This window comes from Xylaria bambusicola (genome assembly GCF_022495145.1).
Source record: "Xylaria bambusicola strain CBS 139988 unplaced genomic scaffold F5B22scaffold_31, whole genome shotgun sequence".
Taxonomy (NCBI): Eukaryota; Fungi; Ascomycota; class Sordariomycetes; order Xylariales; family Xylariaceae; genus Xylaria; species Xylaria bambusicola.
This window is the reverse complement of record NW_025953584.1, coordinates 271,406-294,201: the sequence shown is the minus strand read 5'-3', so window position 1 is coordinate 294,201 and position 22,796 is coordinate 271,406. Positions and strand designations below refer to the sequence as shown.

Here is a 22,796-nt window from a genome sequence, read left to right as displayed (position 1 = left end):
AGTGCTCTTTTGGTCTTATCGACTTTGCTGACAAAGTCCGCGATCTCTGTCGTCACCAATCAATCCTGTTAGAAAGAGAGCCCTGTGTACCCAGGTATTAGCCCCGCGCCATGACGAATGTTTGGACTGTACTATGTAGTCTGCCGATAAAGCAGTTATACTGTAGTAAACCAATCCGTTCTTACAGCACGTTATCAGACCTCTTACGCTTAATCTGATGAGGAATTACTGCATCAGGCAACTGGAGCTCACTTGCGGAGGCAACTAATTACTACCTAACCGTCTAGTGGCACGACCCATCCCGGCACTCGATCAGCCGAGAGCTGGGCCTGGTACTACATGGCAACACGATGCGGCACCTGTGCTGTTCTACTACCTACCTAGACTATGGTAGGTATGTATGTACGTATTACCCACTCCATCCGTGACCGCATCCTCGGCGCCATGCGTTCCTGCCGTCAGACTGCCGTGTTACCTGTAAGCATGGACGGCGCTGTTGTCAAAGCCCTCTGGAAAATGACGCCACTTATCGGCAGGAAAGAAGGCAAGGCGTATATACTATGTGTGTATATATAGATATATATACCGTATGTCCAGTGGTGCATGTGCGATGGATGGATGCACCTAAGCTGACCGAGGCAACACTACGACTCCCTATACGAGGTCTTGTTGTTGGTGGTCTTGTTACTCTAGCTACCTACTATATCTCACCTACATAGAATGTACTATCTATGTATGTACGTTGTACGTTATGCGTTTGTGCGCTGTCCTCGAGCTGACCTACCTAGGCAGCTCTTTCACCCGGGCCAAGCCTCTCTCTCCATCGGTGCCGATCGGGGCGGTCGTAATAGGTGCGGCCACTGCCTGGACGTGCATCATAGGATCCGTAGCTGAATGGATCTGGCCCGTTCCATCTCCGCAATTCGCATGTAGGGTCTTGAACCGTTGCATTTCGTCTGCTCGCACTAGCGAGGTTGCGTACATACTGTACTACTGTATGTAGGTATGTATGTATCTACATTCTTTTGGGTCTGTTTTTGGGGGGAAGGGGAGGGGGGAGGTTACGTGCGGTGTACCTAGGTTATGACGGTCGCGGCCTAGCGACGATGTGCAATTGCGACCACCAGCCCGCCTCATCGTATTATTTGGGACGCGATGTCACGTAAGATGGTGGCTGCCAGGATCGGACACCGATATTTGCCGGCATTGAATAATTATTGAATTTTTTTGGGTTGTTTTGTTTTGTTTTGTTTTGTTTCTCTCAGCCTTCTAGGTATTCCCATGAGTTTAAATACGGCTTTTCCTCGTCGCTTTTTCCTACGTCCTCAGTTTGTTCTATCGCAACCCGAACCTTCATCTCACTTTGGCAGCATCCAGGAACGCTCCAAGCTTGATACCAACCCACCTACCTACCTCGTCTACTCTCTCACCTGAAATTACTTGAATAATTATACCTTCCTATTTAACCATACCTGCTCCACGATGCTGTCCCAACTCGCTACGCTGTCGGGCCTCCTGGCTGTGGTGTCGTTATTCACTCCCTCCGTAGAAGCTGCCAAGAAGATGACGGCTGTGCGATTTGAAACTCGCGCGAACGATTACCTCTGGACAGTGCAGTGGACCGGACCGACAAAATGTACCTCGTGGCCTTGCGGCTATTGTAAGTATTTCACACTTCACCCCTGATGAGATTCTGGCATTTCCACATGTTTGCGAGCTTGAGATGGCTAACATATCCGTAAAGCGTACAGAGTGTCAGGCCCAACCTACACTGCCGCCGAGGGCGCAGTCCCTTTCTTCAATGCCACCTGCACAGGCACCGTAGACAAGCCCTTGCAAGCCTGCACTCTACAGCCAGGTTCCGCCGCGGTCGCGGTCTCGGGCAACTTCAGCACGTTTGAGACAAGTGGCGTCGGCAGTGGCTTGATTGATGTCACGGCAAGATATATTGACCAGGCCTCGTATGTTCTGTCCTATCACTTTTCACTTCTCACCTCCCATGTATAGTGCATGCGCTAATTCCTCGCGCTGCGATAGTTTCTCCAACAGAACCCTCACGGCCGTGACGCCCATGCAGGCGAGCGCGGCGAACCAGAACACGTGGACGGTCGAGCCTCAAGGCTGTCCCGTCTCAGCGTGCGATGTCGCTAAGGCCACGAGATCCCTGAGACGGGGTACCCTTGGCATTGCGATTTGAGGAAAATATGCCCTCTGATGACTTTCAATTTTTTTAACGCCTTTATGAAAGATAGAAAAAAGAGGAGCCGGACTCAACGATCGAGCTCCAATAATAATGGGAAATGCAGGGAACGGGGATAATTCCTACCGTACTAATGAGGACTTGGATCCGCTTATGGTTTATTAGATGAGAATCAAATGGGAGGAGTTAATGGGTAATGACGTCTTTCACAGTCTGGATTGGTGCGGGTAAATGCTTCATGTTGATGAGGAGAGAACCAGCATAGGTCGGAGTCGTGTTGGGCGAAATCGATTGATAGAGCTCTACGGAGTACTGCTAGGTAGCAATGACAAAAAGCATTGACAGTATCAGTATCAGCCCGAGGTCCATCAACATTGATCAGCTTCTTGGGGATATGTAGGACTTCATGTACCTACCTCGTGTCTCTTCCCTACACAGGACTTAGTAGGTAATGTTCCTACATGACTTCCAGTTAGGTAGGTACTCGCTTATCTACTGTACCAAGAGTCCGCAAAGAGAGTGTTGGGGTAGCTATGTACGGGGTCAATATAGGTACAATGGCAGAGTAGATAGATGTCTTAGTCATCTCCGTGTTCTCATCGCTTTGAGACCAAATATGACGAGGCCCTCAACAAAAAACGCCAAGATATTGGGGGCTGAGAGTACCATTCATTGGGTTGATCATGACCTCCTGTCCTTCTGTCTAGGTAGTCCTAGATGCAGTGCTGATTACAGTGCCAGGTAGCAGAGGGCCTGTTCACCAGCCACATGCGGCTCATGAAATCTAGGACTCACAAGCCACTATTTTTATCCGCCGTCCGTCCAAAGGGCTGTTGCTGCCTATCAAGGTCGGACCCACTTGGGCCGATTGGAGGCCCATGAGGACAAGCCGCGGCCAATCACAATCGCACTCAGTCCTACGAAGCAACCTCACCTCATCCCTCGCCGTGCCTCAGCACTTATTGCCTTGTCTCGACAACACCTTCATCATACAATTAGACTTTTCAGGCGACTAAATAAAATTTTCCAAAAAAGAAAGAATGCCCAACAGAAGATCCAGAACTTCCCTTTTTGGTCCGCTCGCGGGCACCCAGTACAGTCTGCCCTCCTTAGCCCATTAATCATTAATTATAGCGAGATCCTGTTGCCCCGGCTGAGTCCTACCTTACCGGTTTCCTGAACGCCTGACTCCTAATCCGTACACCTGACAGGTATGCCTAAGGAACCCGCCCGACCCGGTCCGATCGACCAACCTAGCTTACCTAGGCGTCCGCGATCAATCGGTCGCCCATTGCCATTCGAGAGATGTAAGCCCTCGCATTGTCCACTGAAATTGGTGAGTTAAGTGCATCCCCACGCCGCGGGTGAATGAGTATGGGAGTGAGGATGGGACGTACCTTGCTTTTCCATCTTAGCCTTCCCTTTCATCCAGCGTACGTCATCTGCCTCATACCTGTCATCTGAGCTGTGGCAGCAAGCGCAGAACTCGTATTTGGAATGCCTCAATTCATATGAGGAGGTCGATTCGAAATCGGGAGTAGGGAGTCTTGGGATCATAGGCGCTGGAGGCAGATGGCCCCGCTGCCCTTCCCCGGCGTGAAACCTTTTAGGCAGGGGATTGCTGTGCCTGCCGTATTGGTGGAGCCCGTCGGTGGTGTCCCCGTTGCCTGAAACTCTTGTAAGGTAGTCCCCAGACTGCCCTCTCAGGCTGTCCCTTCGCCGCACTACGGCACCTGAGGCCCTTTCCGGTTGACCAGTGCTCAGGTACACCTTTTCACTGAACCTCTCTGTCTTCTCACGTGTCCTCGGTGAGCTTGACAATTTTGCGGGCTCTGAAAACTCTGGTGTGCCTGGTCTTGGGAGTGCTGGTGTTTCGGCCCAACTCCTCTGCATCAAGGATCTCTCGTCCTTGGTCTTGGATTTGCGTCCTCTTTTGCTGTTTGGGTCGAAAGAAACGACTTCAAGCGAATTTCTAGACCTAGGAATGCTTCTATCACTGTACGAAGCTGAGTCATCTCGCTGACTTCTCGGATATGAATAACCAGAGGCATGTGAAGACCTATATCTCCTTTCACGGTGCACTGGAGAATTGTGCAATGATATATTCATATCTGCACAGTATCAGATCAGAGTGATTTGGAGTGCAATATGCAGATTTGGGATTCTAGTCCTACCCAAGCTCCTGCAGTCCGAGAGGTCTCCCTGAGACCCTTGAGCAGGATACATGATGAAGTCCTGATCCTCATATCCTAGGTAAAGAGGTTCTTTCTGTCTTCCGTAGCTATCTACGGAGAAATCAATCTCAGTCCTGAGTGCGGATTCTTCTAATGGGCAGACTTACGCCGCGAGGCAGACATAGTGGCTTTTGAAGGTGTGTTCGGATATTCCCTTGAATTCTTCTTGATGAAGGTGATGGAACTGAGTGTTTTTGGGTTGTTTTATGATGACTATTTGATAACTTTCACTTGGGATGGAGAGAAGGAAAGAGTGTGGGAATATAAGAGTAGGAGGATGGGGGGCCTTTTATGGGCGAAGTAGTAGGATGCGAGTCTGCCCACTCACCTCGACTACCCCTCACGGACCAATCAGCAGTCAACATTCCCCGACTTACACCCTACATGCAACTCCCATGCATCTTCTTCCCACCCGCCACACCATCTCCTGGTAAGGGATCGGCACCCGGTCTTTCATTCTTCTTTCCTATCATATTTCTACTTATTATCTCGCCATTGAAAGAGCCATGCTCCTTGCTTATTTTGTGCAACCCACCGTGGATGACTCTCGGCATCGCAACGGCCGCAGCCGTGCATACAATAGCGGCACATACAGGTCTCCCACCTAGACACTACGTGCAGCACCCCGAGACGGCTCACCCTCGATGCCCAATGGCCTTTCCATACCCTTGGTATTCCATTTTTCCATGCATCGTCTCATATTGGTCATTAGTCTCCCCTTCCATCCTTTGTCAGCCCACCATTGCCGCCATGCCGCTTTTTACCCTCTCTCTCTCTCTACCTCATCCTCAAACACTTCACTGCCACCAGCCTTATTCCGGTTTTGTCTACATGCATCTTTTATACTTCGTTACATGCCCAATTTTGTCTCCCTTTCTATCACACTACCCCTCAACACCTTAAAGTTGACTCATATCCACCATTCTTCAAGACTATGTAACCCCCCCGTCTCAACTTACTTTCAGGCTTTTTAAGGTTTTAAGCATTCTGAACTGCCACCAACCAACCACCAACAGACCATAGAGCCATTGACAACACTCCGCATCCACAAGCCACCCACACTTTCATCATTCTTGTAGATCTATCAACTCCGACTTTGGGCAAGCTAATGCACCATCATATTTTGACTATTTATATGACCTTACTGCAATTGTAGATAATGAGGTATAGCCTTTTGATATAGTTGCCTCCCTAGATATGAAGACATATAGAGACATATCAACTAGCAGCATATTTATAAGACCTACTCTTTGAATTCGTTGTGCATGTGACTCTTTCACAACTTAATCAAGCATACGTCAACTTAGCTTCATGTATTGGTAGTACTGTCTAGGATGCACGTTTAATGACATTATAGATTAGCTACTTTGATCCAGACAGTAAATGACAATTGCGAGGGAGTAGCAGCATGGGACGAGCGTGATGGGTTGCAGCAGCTCGCCAGCTACACCCTACCATCGCCAAGGCAGGCGTGCTGTATGATGTGTGTAGATGCACGTACGTGTATACGTGCAGTTACTAAGATGGGTATTATAGGCATCATCATTGAGGTTATACTACCTCTCCATCCCACACATACGGTTCTCTGATGCGAGAATCTGGGCGGGTAAGTGGTGGTATGGAAGAGAGGCGAGAGCTGGGGATGACTGACTATCCGTCAGGTCGGGGCCCGGGGCCCTCGCTTTCCCTCTCTCTCCCTTGGATTGATGGTGGGCGTGAAAGGTGACAGGGGAGTATGCAGCCACCCTAGAACAGAAACTGCAGTCATGGGGCCAATCAGACGTAGACTTGCTTGCCGTTCTCAGTGCATCACGTGATATGCAGAACGTCTGGATATCCAGGCGTGGATGGCGGGTGCACGGACCAATGTCTTATCGTGGGGATTCGGAGATAGGACCTGGACCGCCCTTCATGGGCTGACTGACCTGAGTTGACTTGGCCACTCCGGCCGGTGGCTTGTTTCGTGCTTAGGCACGTAAGAAGTATTCGGATTGAGTATTCAATGAATATATAGATCTAGTCTATCTATCAGATAGGGGCATCGGTCTCTTACATCTAGATCGATAGTCTGTTTTAATGCCTTTTGAGCGTGTGGATGTTCATCGCTGCCACACTTGATGAGTCAGCATATACGGGATATCCATCCCAATGCAGAAGGACTGGCTGTGCCACATTCTGATGACTCAGCATATGCGGCGTGCTCAGTGCTGCAGGAGATAGCCAACTCATTTACTACCTACGTACATTGGTGCTGTTATTTCATCCTCATACCTCTGCTCATATCTTGAGAGCCTTGAATGGGTTAGGTGTGTTGTTTTAGGCAAATTTTCGTATCCTCAATATGTTGCGTGTCTGCTAATACCTAGTACTAGCCACTTCAACCCCAGAGGTATTGCATCGCTTAATCTATTGGCACAAGAGCTTTATGAGGAGTCTGTCACTTCACATTGACCGTTTATTCATGGGCACTCTATTTGGGCGTTTCTACCACAGGCTACTCATCATCAGTGCTATCACCGCGTTATCAGACCGTACCTAGGTAATGCTACCCTCTCACCCCCCGGGCTGATGAGGGCAGCGTTGCCAAGAGCCACTACCTTAGAGACGGGATTCGTGCCTGGTGCACCATCTATGCAGGCTGGTAGTCTTGCTTGGTGCATCTCTTCGATGATCTCTATTCGCTAGATGCCTGACCTTAGGAACTAATCCGATACAATCCGATCCGACTCTTTCTATTGATTGTAATCTAACGCTCTATCACCCAATCTCACAATAGCTTCTGCCCCCAGTTCCGAATTACCGGCATATGATACTTTCTCGTCCCGCTCATGTCTTCTTGCAGCTTAGCTAAAAGTCCATCTAGATCTTGTTGTGTTCTCATCCCATCGACACCACCTTTGAGAAATATCCCCTTCAGTATTTGGCCAAGGGTAGCATAGAACTCCTCATGTTCTCTAGCGAGCCAATCAGATGCTTTAGGCCCAAACAGAACCGAGGCGCAATGATAGCTTCTGGTCTCACAATTCACCAATTCTGCTTGCTCCATAGAGCTGGCAATACCTAAAGGGAAGCTATTCTACTCTCAGCACATATGCTCATAATGCGCATACTTGGAGGAAGATGATATACTTACTCTGCTTCTAAATTTGCGCTATTCAAGAAGTTGTAATACACCTTCTGTGCCTGGAACAGGCCGTCGCTAGGCGGTTCAGCACTGGCTAGCGGTGCGGAAGCCTCAACCCAGACCAACCATCCACCAGGACGAAGGAGCGACGACAAATTTCGAATAAGAGGTACGCCTTGGCCCTTCCTCATAGCGAGGTTGAAGTGGCGCAAGTGGACGACATCAAATCGGTTCCGGAACTCCTCTGGGAAGGGCTCGTACGCATCCCCGAAACTCAGCCTGATATTTGAGGGCAGCGCCTCTGGCATTGGGAACTTTGACACGTCAAAGTCAAAGCCGACTAACTCCGCCGATGCGGGGAGGGTCTTGGCAAGCTCCTTCAGCCAAATGGCCGTACCCGTCGCGATATCGCAGACTCGGGGGCACGGGGTCTGGGCTAGTTGGTTGGTGATGTGTACGGGTAACAACTCATTGTTCATCACATCGTCAAAGAAGTGATGCTGGAAATCCAGACGGTCACTCTCTTTCTTAACACCATTGCTGGTGGACTCGTTCAGCGGGTATGGTGAAATTTCGGTCATTTCGAGTGTTGTGATCGCGCATTCATGCTGTGCTTGTTCGCTTACGGATCTGGATAGATGAGAGTTGGAGTGCCCGTGTGACGGATGCGCGGGGTAAGTCTTCGCTTATATGTCCATGTTGGAAATGCGGCTGACCTGCGATGTACGAGTGCCGATAAGCGATGCTTCTTTCGGTAATATGGTGAAGTTTGCGCAGACCCTTTTCCGGGTAGCATAGAACTCCTGCAGGATCTTTAATACCGCAGCGGTTTTGGACAATAATCCTTCATCTTGGCACCTACCTCCCCAGTAGGTAGTTACGATACATGGAGTCCCAGTCAGATCCCAGTGTTATATGCAGCGCCTTTCTAGACATACTCCACCACACCACACGCAGGTGACATCTGCATAGCTCAGCTACAAAATCATAGCTCCTCAAATGTAAGTGGCCTGCATTCCAAAATTCAAATAGGTAGGTAGGTAATAAGTAGCTACGAGCGCTTAAACCTTGGGGAGGTCTGTTGAGGACCACGGCTAGCATGAACACTACCTATTGCACTATAGAGACAAATAAAGCACCATGTATGTATACAGTAAAAACCTGTGGAATAGTCAATCAGCACGCCTCGCGCAACAACAAGAGTCCTTCGCTCCCCCCTTACCTTATATCATGCTACTATCACGATGCCTCTAGCCATCATAATCTACTAAGTAGAGCCAACATCGACTGTTTCGATCTTAATCCAACGGATGAGAACGAACTGCCAATGGCGATAGCCCTCAAGCAAATCCCGAGTCACCTTAGAAGTACGCAGCATGATTGAGCCATGAAGACTACAGATAGTCAAACCGACTGCTATACTAAGGAGCGCATGCTTCCCAACTCATCTTCCCATGATATACAGAAAACCCCGCCCAAGCCAAGTCATGTATGGAGAGGTATCACTATTACAAGTGAACAGCTATACCATGAAACCCCCGGTACCATCATCACTACATATGACACAAAACTTACTCGGGCCTGAAATCGACTATCTCTCGCCTAGAAGCCACGATGATAATACCGTCTGGAAGACCGTGGCATCCGCAGGTACAAGGTTACGATGGAAGAAAAAGTTAACTTTATTAGGACACAAGGATCAGGAGACAAAGAGACTGCGAGTGTATATGGCTAGAAGGAGTCTGAATGCCCTCGCTCCTAGCCCTTCCAACTTCGTGCGACGATAGAAGTCTTACGGGTACACCTCGTATTGCTTCATGACGACCTCCCTCGCGCAGATTGCAATAACGCAATTACTTGCGACTATATCTACTCGCAAGCTGCATATATTCAGTTGTTGTTTATATATAGATATAGTAGACGTCACTAATGAGTACAATACACATTTCAAACTTGTTTGCAAGCCTGCTAGCTACCTATTCCCAGTGAGATGCACTAATCTCCAGAAACCATCTAGCTTATTTTCTGGCGATACCGTAGTCTCCTTGAATAAAACATATGGATTGCTATGGAGGCAACGATCATCATCAGTTGGTACCAAGCTTGTGACTACGCAATAGCACTAAATTGCTTGATTGTTACGATGTTCAAACCGTTTTCATTCATTAAGCATACCATCGGCCCAGGGACTCATTGCTGTGAAGTTTGGCCTGGAGTTTGGTTTCCAGACTATATTATGGCATAGGGCTGCTATTGGGTAGGAACCATTGTTACGTAGAGGTCCGTGTCTTGCTTCAATGGAAACAGCTGCACTCAGGGATCAATACTATCCAATCCTAAATCATACCTAATCGATCTGTCTTCCCACCATCTATGACTCGGCTCCAAACCGCACAGTTCGTCACCGTGTCTGATCCCAGAATGTATCTGTAGCTGCATTGATGTTAGATCTTCTCACAGGCGGGGGTCTCACCCATTCTCCTAACAAACGCTAATCTGAATTGATCTCGTAATAATAGGTAATAAATGACAATGGCGGGTATTCAGTTAGCTAGCCGTGGCTTTGGGCCGTGCCTGACTGGTGGTCAGGTCAAATACTGGTCCGGTGCAATGGGCAATGACCACCTACCTATTCAGAATGAAACGTTTGTGTCTCTACATCTGGAATCAAGGACATTGTATACATTTGTATTTCCCATTATTTCCCATAATGCACATTTGAGCTGCTCCCCTGTCTTTTTCTTACCGTACTTCTCTATATAAAGCCAAGGGGCATAAGTTGATCTTGAGTTCATCACATAAACAAGACTCCCACGATACACAGACGACAGTCATACCTCAATTTCTTCATTTCGTAACATCTCTTACTACAAATATCCAAAGTCACCAATTCCTTCTAAGCTATAGACAAACCAGTACATCATGTCTTGGGACGATTTCACCATAGACTACGGCCGGAATACTTCAAGTTGCTGTCAGGAAGAAGACCAGGGAAAGCCTTACGACAGTCCCTCGTTTCCTCAGTTCCCCATGCTCCCGCCAGAGCTTCGATTTGCCGTCTGGGAACTGCTAGCCCTCCCGAGGGGCCCAATGCGCCGTGAGTACATCCCCATCTATTTTCACTTCCTCTGGAGACAAAGGAATAGTAGTTGGCCTTCGTCTTTACACCGTGACCCCAATCACATTATAGAGACGCTTACTAACTTCGCTTGAAATTTTCGTGCAGATATACTAGGCGAGACTTTATTCCATCTTGAGGAATACGCGATGCCGGTCATGCAATATATCAAAGTGAACAGAGAAGCCAGACGGGAAATTCTACGGGGACGCGAAGTCTGCATAGTGGAATTGACTTTTGGTTCGAAGCCCATCTTCGTCAATTGGGAGTTGGATTTATTTGAATTTTACCCCTTCGCGCCGCTGTATGCTGGATACGGTGAAGACTTCATGAATAAAATCAGAAACATCGCGTTCATGGTTGGAAGTCCCAAGTACCGGTACGGCGTTCCTAATGCTGAAAGACGCAGTGTATTTGGTATAGATGGACTTTGGAGAATGGATCAGCACCAACCCTCACAACTATTTGCGTCGGTCAAAAAAGTCGTCTATCTCGTAGGCAAGAGCAGTTGTCCCTACGTCCTTAGAGAGTCTTCTGAAGGGGTCTTCAAATTTTGCAGCTGGGCCGAGGGGGAATATACAATCCATCCAGACAGCCCAGCCCTGAGACTGAACGAGTACGGGCTTCACACGATCGAACCGACAGCCTACAATTATAACGATTGGTGCGACTCTGTAATGTTGCGGTCGGAAGAAGGACCACTAATGGAGATTCCCTTCGTCGAGTGGTTCGATATAGCATCTCAAGAAGCAACTATGTCTAGACTTCCGGAGATGATTGGACATGAAGTTGAGTTTCAAATGATGATGTATTATAAGGAACCCGAATACTGGTACCAAGGGCGGCCCGATCATGGGCTTCCGAGGCGGGGAGAGGTTTGGGAGACTGGGACTGGGAGGGTCTGGTAAGATTTATACGTGGGATAATTCAATAAATCCATCCATCAACTGATATAATACCTTCTGGACGAGTTTTCGTATCTCACGTAGAGCTATTACCCTTTACCTACCTCTACTCATGCCTCCTTACGTGAATCATTCATGCATTTTCACCCTTGGCGTATCTCACTTGACGCGAAGCTGCCAGAGCACATGAGACGACGAACAATTGTGGCAAGACTACAATTAACCCATTTTGCTAGGTTGCCATGAGCTGTTCAATTATAATCCCATTAGAATCTTATCCAATCAGGCTGATTAGCTGCGTAAGTATCTGAAGGTACCATACTACGTATCTTAACTGAGAACTTAGCATAGAGGATCAAATGAAAACATCTGTTAGTAACGACAACCTCATGACATTTACTCTATGGGGAAGGCCATTTTCATGTACAAGTATCTAGGTAAGGTATTGGTTGGAAGCTAGACCGGGGTTATCTATTTAATCATGATTATGCACTTTGTAAGGAAGTGGGTTTTATCGGTGGGTACCTAATCTAGTGGACCTACCTACCTAGCCTTCAGCCACAATGTTAGCGCACTTGCCACTGTAGGTACCTCAAGAGTCTTGCTGATGAGGCTGAAGCTCCCTTCTCCATTTACTAGCACTTCAGCAAATCCGCCCTGTCTGTTTTAGTCGATCGCGAACGTCGAGCACCTGTCAATACTTCACTTGTCCATGCACGCACTTTGAATCGCACCCTTGCGCTTCACCACTTCCAAGACAGAAACGCCGCTGATACCTTTGATTTTATTCGAGTACCTTAGGCAGAATTACTCAGAATGGGTGGCAAGAAGCGCAAGCATCCCGATGTCGAGGAGCTTCTCAACCGCCCCTGGTGCTACTACTGTACGCGTCTTCTATCGCGTATGTACGATTATAGGTTCTAACTATGTCACAGGCGAAAGAGACTTCGAAGATTTGAAGCTATTGATCTCACATCAAAAAGCGAAGCATTTCAAATGCGATAGGTGTGGTCGGCGGTTGAATACAGCTGGAGGTATGGGACCATAACTTTGACGAGCGACTCTCGAGCGCGCAACAAGGCTGATGAATTATCTTCTGCAGGTCTGTCTGTTCACATGAATCAAGTCCACAAAGAGTCGTTATCATCTGTCGAAAATGCACTTCCCAACAGACAAGGTCTTGATGTCGAGATCTTTGGTATGGAAGGTATTCCAGAGGATATCGTCCAACAGCACAACCAGCGTATCATACAAAACTTCTACCAAGCACAGGCTGAACGATTTGCCGCTACCGGAAACCCGCCACCGGGTCAGAGCGACAAGCGACCCGCTAAAAAGATCAAGGCCGAGACACCGGAGGAGATCAAGAAGCGCTTAGCGGAACACCGAGCGCGACTGGCTGCGCAAAAGAACGCGAACGGGGGCGCTGCTACGCATACACCTCCTCAAGGACTACCAGATGGGCACAACCCTGGACAAAGTGCATCACCTGGTGCTTTTGTAGGTTTTCAGACGGACCTATGTACCACTGTCATCACTAACCAAATTTTTAGAACTCTCCCTTCCACCCACCCGGTGCACAATATCCTGGTTACCCAAGCCAACCGCAATACCCTCACGCATACCCTCCGTCGAATCTCCCTTCGCGGCCCGGGAGCAACGCCCCTGCTGCATCTGGTCTACCTCAACGGCCCGGACAGCCTGGGTGGCCGGCTAGTACCGCGACACCTGAGGAGCTTGCAGCGAGCGCAACGCCACAGCAAGGCGATGATATCGACCAACTGATCAGGATGGCCGAGGCTGGTATCCGGCCACCCAAGAAGTCAGAGACACCCGCCGCCACGGAGGAAGCGGCGCAGGAGAAGAAGCCGAAGAAAGAGAAGGACAAGAATGTGCAGATGATTTACGAGGACGAGCTCAGTCCAGAGGAGAGGATGGCCATGATGCCGAGGTATGCTTTCACCCTCGAATCTGGAGCTGCTTAGGGGCAGGGACAGCGGAAGAGGAGGCGCGCATTACGTGTATAATATCAAACGAAAACTATGGCATGGATGAGCCTGGTCATTTAGCGCTTTATAAACCCTACTGGGAAATGAGAATAAGCGTTGCTGAAATCAGGACTGCGCCGTGAGATTTTGACTTCAACTTGCGCTGTAAATATGTCCATCTATATGTAGTTAAGCAACAGTTGGCGAAGTTTTCCACTGTAAACAGTGAACAGCTTATAAATAATTGGATGAACGTGTACTCAATGTTCGACTGTTTAGGTGGGTTTTCTTATTTTACCTTCAAGATGATTAAGCATAACTACTTCATTTCAAGTTAAGTTGTTCACACATTAGAATTGTCAGTTTCTCGAGCAGCTGTCAATCCAATGTGTAGGAGAGAATGCCAGAAGGGAACTTTGATGGAATCAATTCATTCGCTGTTGTACTATCTTACTTGTACCTGAATATGAAAATGATAAAATGTATCGCTAGAAACTTCGCAACGCTCCCAATCAGTCATCATGTAGACAGACTCAAGTCATCCAACACCATTCGCGTTACAAGGGTATAAGTCATGTTAATGCTTCGATGTAATCACGTTACTTAGCCTGCGGGGGTTGGAATCTGGAGTTTAGAAGGGAGAGAGTAGGTAATCTCAGCCGCTTCACGCGCCTTCTGTCTCCGAGCTTCAGACGTTTTGGTCGCGGATACTTCCGAGCATCGAGCATTGTTTCATCTGAACTTGAGCTCGACGAGCTGTCTGGAAGGAGCTGATGCGGTTCCTTCGAGTCCGGCGGGGTCAACATCACCTTCACGGGCGAGGCCACCGCTTTCCCCTTTTTCTTCTTCGAAGGCGTCGATGCATCTCTTATTCTTTCCCCTGTCAATGGGTCTCTCAGCCATCGAGTGCCGACCACGGCCGCATCGGTACCCTCTTCGGTCGGTGGCTCGACCATTGCGAATTTCCACCACGGCTTGTCGTAGCATACGGATCTATAGCGGCCATAGTCTCCTACTAGGAGAACCCAGAGCCAGTCTCTAGGTAAGAGTTTACTATATATTGTAGAGGGCGGGAAGAAGAACTGTACGTGCTCGAGGGCGTGATCCTCTAGCCACCTGATCACAGTTGGTAATAGCGCTAGTGTATCTGTGGTGAATGGGCGTTGAGGTGCCTGGTTAGGATAAAGCTCCCTGTCCGGGTATAAGTATGGCTTGATCGCGATCTTGGTCAATAGATGCATCTGCATGGAACGGAACGGATTTGTGTGGTATGCCTCGGCAAGTCGGCCGACAAAAGTGAGCTTGTTTTTAAGATGTTGGATCTTTTTCGGGTGAGCTTGTATCATGTCTAAACAACCCATAGCATCAGCGTCTGAAACTTCTAGACCACGCGACTGGGAAGAGGGACTTACTTCCTTGACTCCAGGCTTCATCTGTCAGTCGAGTCATGATTGCATGGCACATCTTTATCACGGTTGGGGAGAAATTAAACTAAAAGTCGCCCACTAGTTTAACAAGTGCTCGAGAGGGGTGTTCGACATGGGTGTCATCAAACAATTTGCCGGCGGCCGAGTATACACCGAACCGATACTGAGGGGATTCGATAGGATCTCGGAGACAACAATATAATATCTCGAGTATATAGCAGTATCGCCTTTGTCGTAGTGCTTCTGTAGGTGTCATATCTGATGGCGAATTTATTGGGAAATATGACGTCTTCCAGTATAGTGCTACAAATTCAACAACAGCATTGTGAGTCTCCTCGATGCCGCGGACATACTCTAGTCGGCACTTGTTTCTGAGGGCTAAGCCCCAGGATAAAAGGGTCTGAAAGACTATTTGGATAGCTTGGGGAGTTCTATCATTCGCGCCTTTCACAGCGGCAGCCGTCAAGGTCAAGGCGACGCCCAATTGGTCGTTGTCTTGTGTAATGGTCTTAACCTTCTCCAAGGCAACACGAGACTCTATCGTTTGCAAGTCTGCTCTCATTCGCTTGCTCGTAGCACCTAGAGCAACGATGGAAGGAATGTCCAAGTGACTGCTGATTTTCACCAGGACGTCATTCCTCGTGCTATGGAGATCAAACGTTTCTATCGGGGCTGGCGTTCGCAAGTCTACTGGCCAATCCACGTCTAGAACAATCAGTTAAACTATCCCTCGACGGTCGGCCGAAGCTGCGCGTGTAACCTACCACAGTCCATGAGATCTTGATGCCATCCGAGCGGCGCGCGCGGGGTGCGCTGCTGCATGGCAGGTTGCAGTTTAAAATTAGGGGCTTTTAATAGCGAGTAATTATGAGGGGAGTCAACAAGGACTGTGGGTAGATAGGTCTGTTGCAGGAATTGGATGTCTGGGGATTGTGAGATTGTGAGTTGGAACGGCAGAAAACCATCACCAAGAGTCGACACCGGATATATGGCAGTTGTTTATGTGACAGATGGGGAAGCCGCCCGCTTCCAGGACTGAGTGTATATGCCTTCCAACATCATGACAGAGGCAGGTGCTGCATCCTTCTACATACTTAAGTATGGATATAACTGCATAGATAGGTAGGCACATAGGGTGCAGTAGATAGGTGCCATGGAGTGAAGAAAAGGAACCAGCTTGTGGGAGCGAAAGGACTTCTTCAAGCGTAGAAGTAGGCACTTTCTTAGATGATGTGTACTTGCTGAGACCTGGGAGACTTCAGTAAATGATTAATCGACCGTTTATCCTTGAAATCAAGAATTCTCCAAACTATTAATCAGCATTTCACTAGTTTTTGGAGGGGTGTTTGTAAGATTGATGATTGATAGAATTTAACTATCGTATGTATATTCAATTCTGTCCAGACGACAAGGAACAAGTTCTTGAACAGTGATCTACGTCGATCCACAGGCAGTATATATACCTAAAACTATATAATATAAGCTTAAATCCCGGGTTCCCTAAGAATAGTCCTGATATTGCTCTTACCGAGAAATTGACACATAGCCATTTCTATATCTCGAGTCGAAACTCCATGTCGCATTCCCGTCTGCATACAAAGACCAAGCAAGCCAAGCAAGGTAATTCAGGTAAAGTAGGTATCTTACCCGCCGTCAATCACATGCATATCAGATCTGATGAGATTGGGGGAAAGAAATAATTATTCTGGCCAAGCAAGGCTTGAAGATACGAAAATGCGGCGATGGAGTCAGACTGCAGACTGTGGACCAATTTTATGGGTCGCATATGGAGTACAGAGAGGTACGTAAAATGCATGTGATTGCCGAGGCATTGAAGTTGAGCACTACCGTACCTACAGAGGAAAATATGTGCAGATACCTATGTGGAATCTTGTCAAGCATCCAAGCTCTCAGTCCTTTGCAAAATGAAAGATACAGGAATCTACCACCCAGCCTAAGTATCCAATTAGACAAGGTGAAACGATTCGGTTTGTGACGGCACGACGAAGAATCGTCGATTAATGAGACGAAGGAAGGTCAGCAGACAGTTCAACAGTTGTATCGTGGTACCGATTTTGTCTACTTAGCGGTTCGTATCGGCTGAGCCAATTGGGGTTTGGCATCGCACCGCATGTGGTATATCTTTGGCCCTTGTACCTGGACCTGGACCTGGACCTGGAAGGGAGAGAGTCAGGCCAGTGTCAAGTCTACCAAGATACAGTAATTAAGCATACTTGACTGTCTAATGTTGACAGAGCGGCGAGTCATAATATGGAATAAAACATACAACCATTCAAGCATTAGGTTTACTACCAATATGAATATCACATAAAGAGAAGAAAACAAACGAAAGCTTTTGCTACTGACTCATATATAGAATTACCGAATATTGTGATAGAGTCTGGATGCATTAGGTGGCTGAGACTTGGGTTGGTACCTAGTCAGGTACCGCTACATGTACCGCCGGGCCGTTGGCGAAAGCTCAAGTTCCTTTTTAGGGCAAGCTGCATGCAATACCGCCTTGGGTCTTTGCCTGTTTCAAGCGCTGTATCTGCCCTGTAAATGCCCGAGATGCCTAGGTTACCTGCCTATGCTACTTACCTAGGTAATACATTAGTTTGGCTACGTCACGAGTTTCCTAGCTGGGAAACCCCAGCAAAAATGATGTCCAGGACTGCTGCTAGTCGAGGTACTTGCCCCTACAGGTATTGCTCTAGTCGTCTCTACCCACCACATAGGCCAGACAGGTGGTATAGTCTGGTAGAGATCATAAGTATGCACGTGGTAGGTAGGTACCTCCTCGTCAGGCCCTTGTAGGTACTGGGCGTCCCTCAACTGGTGACTGCCCAGCTGGCTGACTGACAAGCTCCTGCAGGGTCAGGCGTCCCGTCATTAACCAGCCTGTTATGGCATTACTTTGATTCTTATAGCTTGGGTACACTACACCACCACCAACCTGCGATCCTCCATTCCTCAGCTTGGGAACCTCATTTCCTCCACGACGTTGCAGCTGAGCCTCTGATCTGTTTATCTTGCTTACAACTCCTCACTGACAACAAGTGCATGGAAAGGATATACCCCGAGTCGTCTTTCGTCCTTTGACTGAGTACGTCTTGTCCGTTCCGCCAGGAACCCCACGCTCCATCAAGCCTCAACACTTCGATCCTCCTGCAATTGATGAATACATCCTCACCTAGGTGCTGACACTGAACCTGCTTTGGCTATTTTACAGATGTATAGTTTAGAAAACGCACACGCCTTGTTGTATCACTTACAGCTCCGTATACTCACAACGTCTCACACCTCTCTATGAACAAGGTTGCGCTCTTGTACAGCACCCTCTCGCCGATACCTTTTACCCTTCGTTCCTCCTTGTTTGACGACGGCCCACGATCCGTATCTCAAACCCTCGAACGATGCAGTACGTTCGAAACATTAGCGATTCAGTGTCAACAGCCTGGAATTCCATTAATCCTGCCACGCTCAGCGGTGCCATCGATGTTATAGTAGTAGAGCAAGAGAATGGCGATCTGTGCTGCTCACCCTTTCACGTTCGCTTCGGCAAGTTCTCTCTCTTGCGACCTTACGAGAAGAAGGTCGAGTTCAGGGTCAATGGCGTCAAACAGGAATATGCTATGAAGCTCGGGGAGGGGGGAGAGGCGTTCTTCATATTCGAGACTTCAGACAATATACCTCAGAGTTTGCAAACCTCCCCCCTCGTATCACCGGAGACTAGTCCAAGTCTCGCTCCCACCGAGCGGTCTGGTGCCGCAGGCATACTCCAGGAACCTGACCTTTTGCAACTCGACGGCGAGAATGCAAAACGGAGGGGCTCGACTATAATAAGGCCGGGACCTAATGTGCTCCCGCCTCATCAGTTACGGCCAGGTTCGTTGCTACTACCCAGCTGGACGAAGCGCTCTGGAAACTTGCTAAATCCTATAATCCAGGTGTTTCGGCCCCTGCTGTTTCTTCACCCGAATTGGATGGAGGACGTCCGAGCTCTAGGAACTGGCTTGATGTACCTACTCGACGAAATCCTCCCAGCGATCCGGTCGTCTCTACTCATTTGCGTGATCAGGATGATTCGGCTGATGAATCGTTTGGGGATAGCCCCCCTGCCTCCCAACGATCACGCAGCCCGCCGCCCGTTGGCCCACTTGAAGCCATACAGCGTGCTATGACACTATCCCAGCAGCTCTCGGCTGTAAATATCCCAACTCGTGTAACAGAGACAGGGGATTTAATGCTTGACATGGCCTCATACAAGGGCAGTGAGGAGGACGCTATTAAAGCAGAAATTCTTGCTCGCAAAATTTTATCCGAACAATTACAAGGCGACTATGACATTGGCGCTCTATTTGGAATGGATGAAGAAGGAAATTTGTGGATTTATAGCAGCGAGGAGGCAAAAGAGGCAGCCATGCAAAAGACAGTTGCTTCACTTCGACCCGCGCCGACTTTGGCTGTCGATGCTGTTTCGGATCCCGGGTACGCTAGTGATGATTCGACAACCTCCTCACGAGTTCCTATACACCGCCGTAGCGAGTCTGATATCGGTCAAGGTTCGGTGCACACCCCCCCTACTACGCCAGGCTCTGCTTCACTAGTTAGCCACAACCAAAAAAATTACGCCAAGACCCTTCGTTTGACGAGTGATCAGCTGAAGGCACTTCAGTTGAAGCCCGGCGAGAACTCCATGAGTTTTACCGTGAACCGAGCAACCTGCAACGCCAACATGTTTCTCTGGAGACACGACATCCCCGTGGTGATTTCTGATATAGATGGCACGATTACGAAGTCCGATGCCTTAGGCCACGTTTTGAATATGATTGGCCGTGATTGGACGCATGCGGGTGTCGCAAAACTATATAGCGACATCGCGGCAAATGGCTATAATATCATGTACCTGACGAGTCGATCAGTCGGTCAATCTGACACAACACGGGCTTATTTAAATGGTATCGCCCAAGATGGCTACCGCTTACCAAAAGGCCCAACTATTCTTTCTCCAGACAGGACCATGGCTGCGTTAAGACGTGAGATTTATCTCAGGAAGCCTCACGTATTCAAAATGGCCACACTCCGTGATATTAGGAGCTTATATGGACCAGAAAACCACTGCTTTTACGCAGGATTTGGTAATCGTTTAACAGATCAGATTTCCTACCGAACTGTTGACGTCCCACGCAATCGCATCTTCACGATCAATTCGAATGCGGAAGTTTCGTTGGATCTATTGAGCTTGAATAAGCTGAAGCTTAGCTACGTCAATATGGGAGAGGTTGTTGATCATTACTTCCCGCCTGTCAGCACGTTAGTAAAGGGGGGCGGAGTCGAGTACACCGACTTCACCTTCTGGCGTGATACACCGCTAGAGTTGGACGAATTCTCAGCTAGTGGGTCAGAGTTAGATGACCAAAGCGACGTAGATGAAGATGAGGAGGATGACGAGGATGTGGGAGAGATGGGGGATAGCTTCCTCTCGCGCGGAGATGATGACGATAGGTACGCGGGCGAGAGCGTCCAGAGTGGTGATTACGAGGACGAAGAGGATATGATGGATTCGGCGATTTACGATCGACCTGATGACGCTGATGACGAAGATGGAGAGGACGAGGATTACGAAGACGAGGACGAGGCGGCGGGTTATAGCGAAGATGAAAACGATACTGCGGAAATTCAACCTGGTCCAGCGAAGAGAGCGGTACCAGACACAAATGCTCAGATAATGACTGGTTTGAAGAATCTGGGGATCCAAAAGAAGGTCTGAAGTTCAGAACGACACTGAAAAATCTACGCAAACCATCTACAGCCCAATGGGGTCATTCAAGGGATATTGAAAGGCGCCAATCATGTCCATGATTAAATGCTACGAAGGGAACGACATCATTCAACCTGAGCCAATATTTTTTGGAGACACCGTGAGCCCATCCTGGCTCTCGCTCTCCTTTGCATAGCGCTAGGCGTTGATTTCTACTGGTTCTCATTTTGTTTTATTCCTAATTCATTGAATGGGAGGCTCTAAAATTATATTGATGTTTGTTGGGTCAGCTGGGGCTTGACCAGGAAAACCATGAATCAGGAAGCGAATTACATTGCATACATGTTTATTTAGACAGACAGAACAATGTACAATGGCGACACTATGATTTAGGATCTTTCAAATCATCTAAATATCTGCTGGCAGTCGGACATCTGAGATCGACTTGTTTTGATGTAACAACCTAGCCTCCATTGTACGTCTGTCGTGTGGCCTCGACGACGGTTGAAAATAATTCACGCCATGCCTGTGAGTTCTAATAGTGATTGATCCTTTACGTGATAGCTATCTATGTACAAGGACGGAACTTAGCGGTCCTAAGGATGGTATCGTGTAAATTTTGTCCTCTCAAACGCCCGAACGCCTGGTCCGCCCACCTTAACAAATAAATAGACCTCTACTTTGTGACCGAAATAATCAGTCAAGTAGCTCTGTTCAATACGCATGATACAGTCCACCATCATCCGGCGAGGAGGCTGATGTAAAGGAAATAGATACTGACATGTAGCGAGCGCATTACTCCATGCCTTCCATGTCTTCATCAGCCATGTCGTCACCAAGGAACTCATCTAATCCACCGCCACCATCTTCCTCGCCCTCTTTCTCCTTGCTGTTCTGATCTTCCACGCCCTCCATCGCGTCTGATCCGTTCCCGTCATCGTCAGCCTCGTCCTCGCTGCTATCCGTCCCGCCCTCGACAGCCCATTGGTCGCGTAAGCCCCAGCTCTGCCCGCTGAGGACGAAGCGCTCGTTAGGCAACCGCACGCCCCATTCGAAGGCCAGTATGCGCGGCAGCACGACCTTGTTGCGCTCGCGCGCGAGCTCTTGGAGCCACTCCTTGCTCGCGCCGCCTCCGCCCACGCCCCCGCCTACGCCGCCGCCGCCGGATCCGCCGCGGAACTGGTACGCCTGCCGGCTCGCGATGGCGATGTTTATCGCGTTCGTGCTCACCGTCGCGTCGCTGCCTGGTGGGGCCGTCGGGACGGCGCCGCTTGAACCGCTGGGCTTGGCGCCCGCGTGCGTCGCGTACGGATCGCCTGATAGGTGCAGGGCGTCGTTGAGGATGCTGGACGTGTGCCGGTAGGCGAAGTCGAGAAGTAAGAGCGGCACCCGGTTGTCGAAGGACGTCACGCCTTGGGAGGTCAGGAGTAGCTCGATTGTGCGCGCGTCGCGGGGGCGAGGCTCCTGTGTTGCCGTCGTTGGCGAGGACGGGGCTGCTTGTGCTGGCCCGCCTGTTGCTGTTGTGGTGGTGGTTTGCTGCGTGTTTGGTATTGTTGTGCTGCCGCTTGTTATGGTGTTTTGCGTTGGTTGCGATGCTGGCTGCGTCTGTGATCCTGACGAGCTGGGAGGTATCCCATTTGGTTGGGCTGTTGTCGCCATGGTCTGCAACGGCAGGACAATACTACAAGTAGCTGGTTGGCGCTTGCTCTCAGGCGTGGTATAGCGTGATGTGGTCAGATATCACCGGGTTGAGGACTTCAGAACATGATTGCGTAGTCTTTCGCGGGGACGTTAGAATTGAGGTTGTAGATGTCGTCCAAGGATGAGGAGCAACTTTATACCACCTCGGTTCGCTTCGCGAGAGCAGTTCCTGCGAAGCTCCAGGAGGTTATAGTGTAAGTTGCAGTTGGGCCCAGGCTGGGGTACGTACCTACTCCACTCCGATTAACCTTATCAGTGATCTAGATCGGTGTACTTAGGTACATGCACCCGCTTGGAGGGGCAATTTTTAACCCCGCCATCATTGGTCTTGGTCA

General features: G+C 48.9%; 10 protein-coding genes across 10 annotated transcripts; 5 read left to right on the top strand and 5 right to left on the bottom strand.

Moving 5' to 3' along the window:
• The first annotated feature begins 1,243 nt into the window (after nt 1–1,243).
• F5B22DRAFT_283957 (uncharacterized protein) lies at nt 1,244–2,424 on the top strand. The gene is made up of 3 exons (XM_047970324.1): nt 1,244–1,660; nt 1,745–1,961; nt 2,038–2,424. Exons 1-3 carry the CDS (start codon nt 1,483–1,485, stop codon nt 2,195–2,197), a joined length of 555 nt encoding a protein of 184 aa, XP_047829318.1. The 5' UTR covers nt 1,244–1,482; the 3' UTR covers nt 2,198–2,424.
• Nucleotides 2,425–3,203: 779 nt separating this feature from the next.
• Nucleotides 3,204–4,817, bottom strand: F5B22DRAFT_284019 (uncharacterized protein). Its single transcript, XM_047970325.1, has 4 exons — nt 4,542–4,817; nt 4,375–4,485; nt 3,598–4,311; nt 3,204–3,527 (listed from the first exon to the last, which is right to left on the bottom strand). Exons 1-4 carry the CDS (start codon nt 4,555–4,557, stop codon nt 3,463–3,465), a joined length of 906 nt encoding a protein of 301 aa, XP_047829317.1. The 5' UTR covers nt 4,558–4,817; the 3' UTR covers nt 3,204–3,462.
• Nucleotides 4,336–5,449, top strand: F5B22DRAFT_284044 (uncharacterized protein). The gene has a single exon (XM_047970326.1). The coding sequence runs from the start codon at nt 4,726–4,728 to the stop codon at nt 5,335–5,337; it is 612 nt and encodes a 203-aa protein (XP_047829316.1). The 5' UTR covers nt 4,336–4,725; the 3' UTR covers nt 5,338–5,449.
• Nucleotides 5,450–6,711: 1,262 nt separating this feature from the next.
• On the bottom strand, nt 6,712–8,277 carry F5B22DRAFT_283916 (S-adenosyl-L-methionine-dependent methyltransferase). The gene is made up of 2 exons (XM_047970323.1): nt 7,568–8,277; nt 6,712–7,505 (listed from the first exon to the last, which is right to left on the bottom strand). The coding sequence occupies exons 1-2, from the start codon at nt 8,137–8,139 to the stop codon at nt 7,202–7,204; spliced, it is 876 nt and encodes a 291-aa protein (XP_047829315.1). The 5' UTR covers nt 8,140–8,277; the 3' UTR covers nt 6,712–7,201.
• A 2,203-nt stretch (nt 8,278–10,480) lies between these two features.
• Nucleotides 10,481–11,584, top strand: F5B22DRAFT_657451 (uncharacterized protein; the record flags this gene model as incomplete). Its single annotated transcript, XM_047980043.1, has 2 exons — nt 10,481–10,655; nt 10,794–11,584. 2 exons carry the CDS (start codon nt 10,481–10,483, stop codon nt 11,582–11,584), a joined length of 966 nt encoding a protein of 321 aa, XP_047829314.1.
• A 610-nt stretch (nt 11,585–12,194) lies between these two features.
• Nucleotides 12,195–13,980, top strand: F5B22DRAFT_613122 (uncharacterized protein). Its single transcript, XM_047975390.1, has 4 exons — nt 12,195–12,464; nt 12,517–12,615; nt 12,684–13,081; nt 13,135–13,980. The coding sequence occupies exons 1-4, from the start codon at nt 12,398–12,400 to the stop codon at nt 13,564–13,566; spliced, it is 996 nt and encodes a 331-aa protein (XP_047829313.1). The 5' UTR covers nt 12,195–12,397; the 3' UTR covers nt 13,567–13,980.
• Nucleotides 13,981–14,168: 188 nt separating this feature from the next.
• F5B22DRAFT_648119 (uncharacterized protein) lies at nt 14,169–15,018 on the bottom strand (the record flags this gene model as incomplete). The annotated part of the gene is made up of 2 exons (XM_047978978.1): nt 14,169–14,917; nt 14,982–15,018. 2 exons carry the CDS (start codon nt 15,016–15,018, stop codon nt 14,169–14,171), a joined length of 786 nt encoding a protein of 261 aa, XP_047829312.1.
• A 42-nt stretch (nt 15,019–15,060) lies between these two features.
• On the bottom strand, nt 15,061–16,366 carry F5B22DRAFT_657449 (uncharacterized protein; the record flags this gene model as incomplete). Its single annotated transcript, XM_047980042.1, has 2 exons — nt 15,761–16,366; nt 15,061–15,701 (listed from the first exon to the last, which is right to left on the bottom strand). Exons 1-2 carry the CDS (start codon nt 15,816–15,818, stop codon nt 15,061–15,063), a joined length of 699 nt encoding a protein of 232 aa, XP_047829311.1. The 5' UTR covers nt 15,819–16,366.
• Nucleotides 16,367–17,784: 1,418 nt separating this feature from the next.
• Nucleotides 17,785–20,795, top strand: F5B22DRAFT_283658 (LNS2-domain-containing protein). Its single transcript, XM_047970319.1, has 3 exons — nt 17,785–17,809; nt 17,872–18,884; nt 18,947–20,795. Exons 2-3 carry the CDS (start codon nt 18,413–18,415, stop codon nt 20,767–20,769), a joined length of 2,295 nt encoding a protein of 764 aa, XP_047829310.1. The 5' UTR covers nt 17,785–17,809; nt 17,872–18,412; the 3' UTR covers nt 20,770–20,795.
• Nucleotides 20,796–21,219: 424 nt separating this feature from the next.
• Nucleotides 21,220–22,783, bottom strand: F5B22DRAFT_283682 (transcription initiation factor IID, 31kD subunit-domain-containing protein). The gene is made up of 4 exons (XM_047970320.1): nt 22,691–22,783; nt 22,602–22,638; nt 21,542–22,441; nt 21,220–21,439 (listed from the first exon to the last, which is right to left on the bottom strand). Exon 3 carries the CDS (start codon nt 22,417–22,419, stop codon nt 21,556–21,558), a length of 864 nt encoding a protein of 287 aa, XP_047829309.1. The 5' UTR covers nt 22,420–22,441; nt 22,602–22,638; nt 22,691–22,783; the 3' UTR covers nt 21,220–21,439; nt 21,542–21,555.
• Nucleotides 22,784–22,796: the final 13 nt, after the last annotated feature.

Excerpts from the sequence above, each read along its gene's own strand:
- F5B22DRAFT_283682 (XM_047970320.1), bottom strand. The coding sequence starts at position 22,419 with ATGGCGACAACAGCCCAACCAAATGGGATACCTCCCAGCTCGTCAGGA.
- F5B22DRAFT_283957 (XM_047970324.1), top strand. The coding sequence starts at position 1,483 with ATGCTGTCCCAACTCGCTACGCTGTCGGGCCTCCTGGCTGTGGTGTCG. Across the intron at positions 1,661-1,744 it reads CTCGTGGCCTTGCGGCTATT|CGTACAGAGTGTCAGGCCCA; the intron begins GTAAGTATTTCA and ends ATATCCGTAAAG. Across the intron at positions 1,962-2,037 it reads AGATATATTGACCAGGCCTC|TTTCTCCAACAGAACCCTCA; the intron begins GTATGTTCTGTC and ends GCGCTGCGATAG.
- F5B22DRAFT_283916 (XM_047970323.1), bottom strand. The coding sequence starts at position 8,139 with ATGACCGAAATTTCACCATACCCGCTGAACGAGTCCACCAGCAATGGT. Across the intron at positions 7,506-7,567 it reads AGCGCAAATTTAGAAGCAGA|CTTCCCTTTAGGTATTGCCA; the intron begins GTAAGTATATCA and ends AGAGTAGAATAG.
- F5B22DRAFT_284019 (XM_047970325.1), bottom strand. Across the intron at positions 4,312-4,374 it reads CTCGGACTGCAGGAGCTTGG|ATATGAATATATCATTGCAC; the intron begins GTAGGACTAGAA and ends GATACTGTGCAG. Across the intron at positions 3,528-3,597 it reads GGCTAAGATGGAAAAGCAAG|TGGACAATGCGAGGGCTTAC; the intron begins GTACGTCCCATC and ends CACCAATTTCAG.
- F5B22DRAFT_613122 (XM_047975390.1), top strand. The coding sequence starts at position 12,398 with ATGGGTGGCAAGAAGCGCAAGCATCCCGATGTCGAGGAGCTTCTCAAC. Across the intron at positions 12,465-12,516 it reads CCGCCCCTGGTGCTACTACT|GCGAAAGAGACTTCGAAGAT; the intron begins GTACGCGTCTTC and ends ACTATGTCACAG. Across the intron at positions 13,082-13,134 it reads GTGCATCACCTGGTGCTTTT|AACTCTCCCTTCCACCCACC; the intron begins GTAGGTTTTCAG and ends CCAAATTTTTAG.
- F5B22DRAFT_284044 (XM_047970326.1), top strand. The coding sequence starts at position 4,726 with ATGGGCGAAGTAGTAGGATGCGAGTCTGCCCACTCACCTCGACTACCC.
- F5B22DRAFT_283658 (XM_047970319.1), top strand. The coding sequence starts at position 18,413 with ATGCAGTACGTTCGAAACATTAGCGATTCAGTGTCAACAGCCTGGAAT. Across the intron at positions 18,885-18,946 it reads GCCTCATCAGTTACGGCCAG|GTGTTTCGGCCCCTGCTGTT; the intron begins GTTCGTTGCTAC and ends CCTATAATCCAG.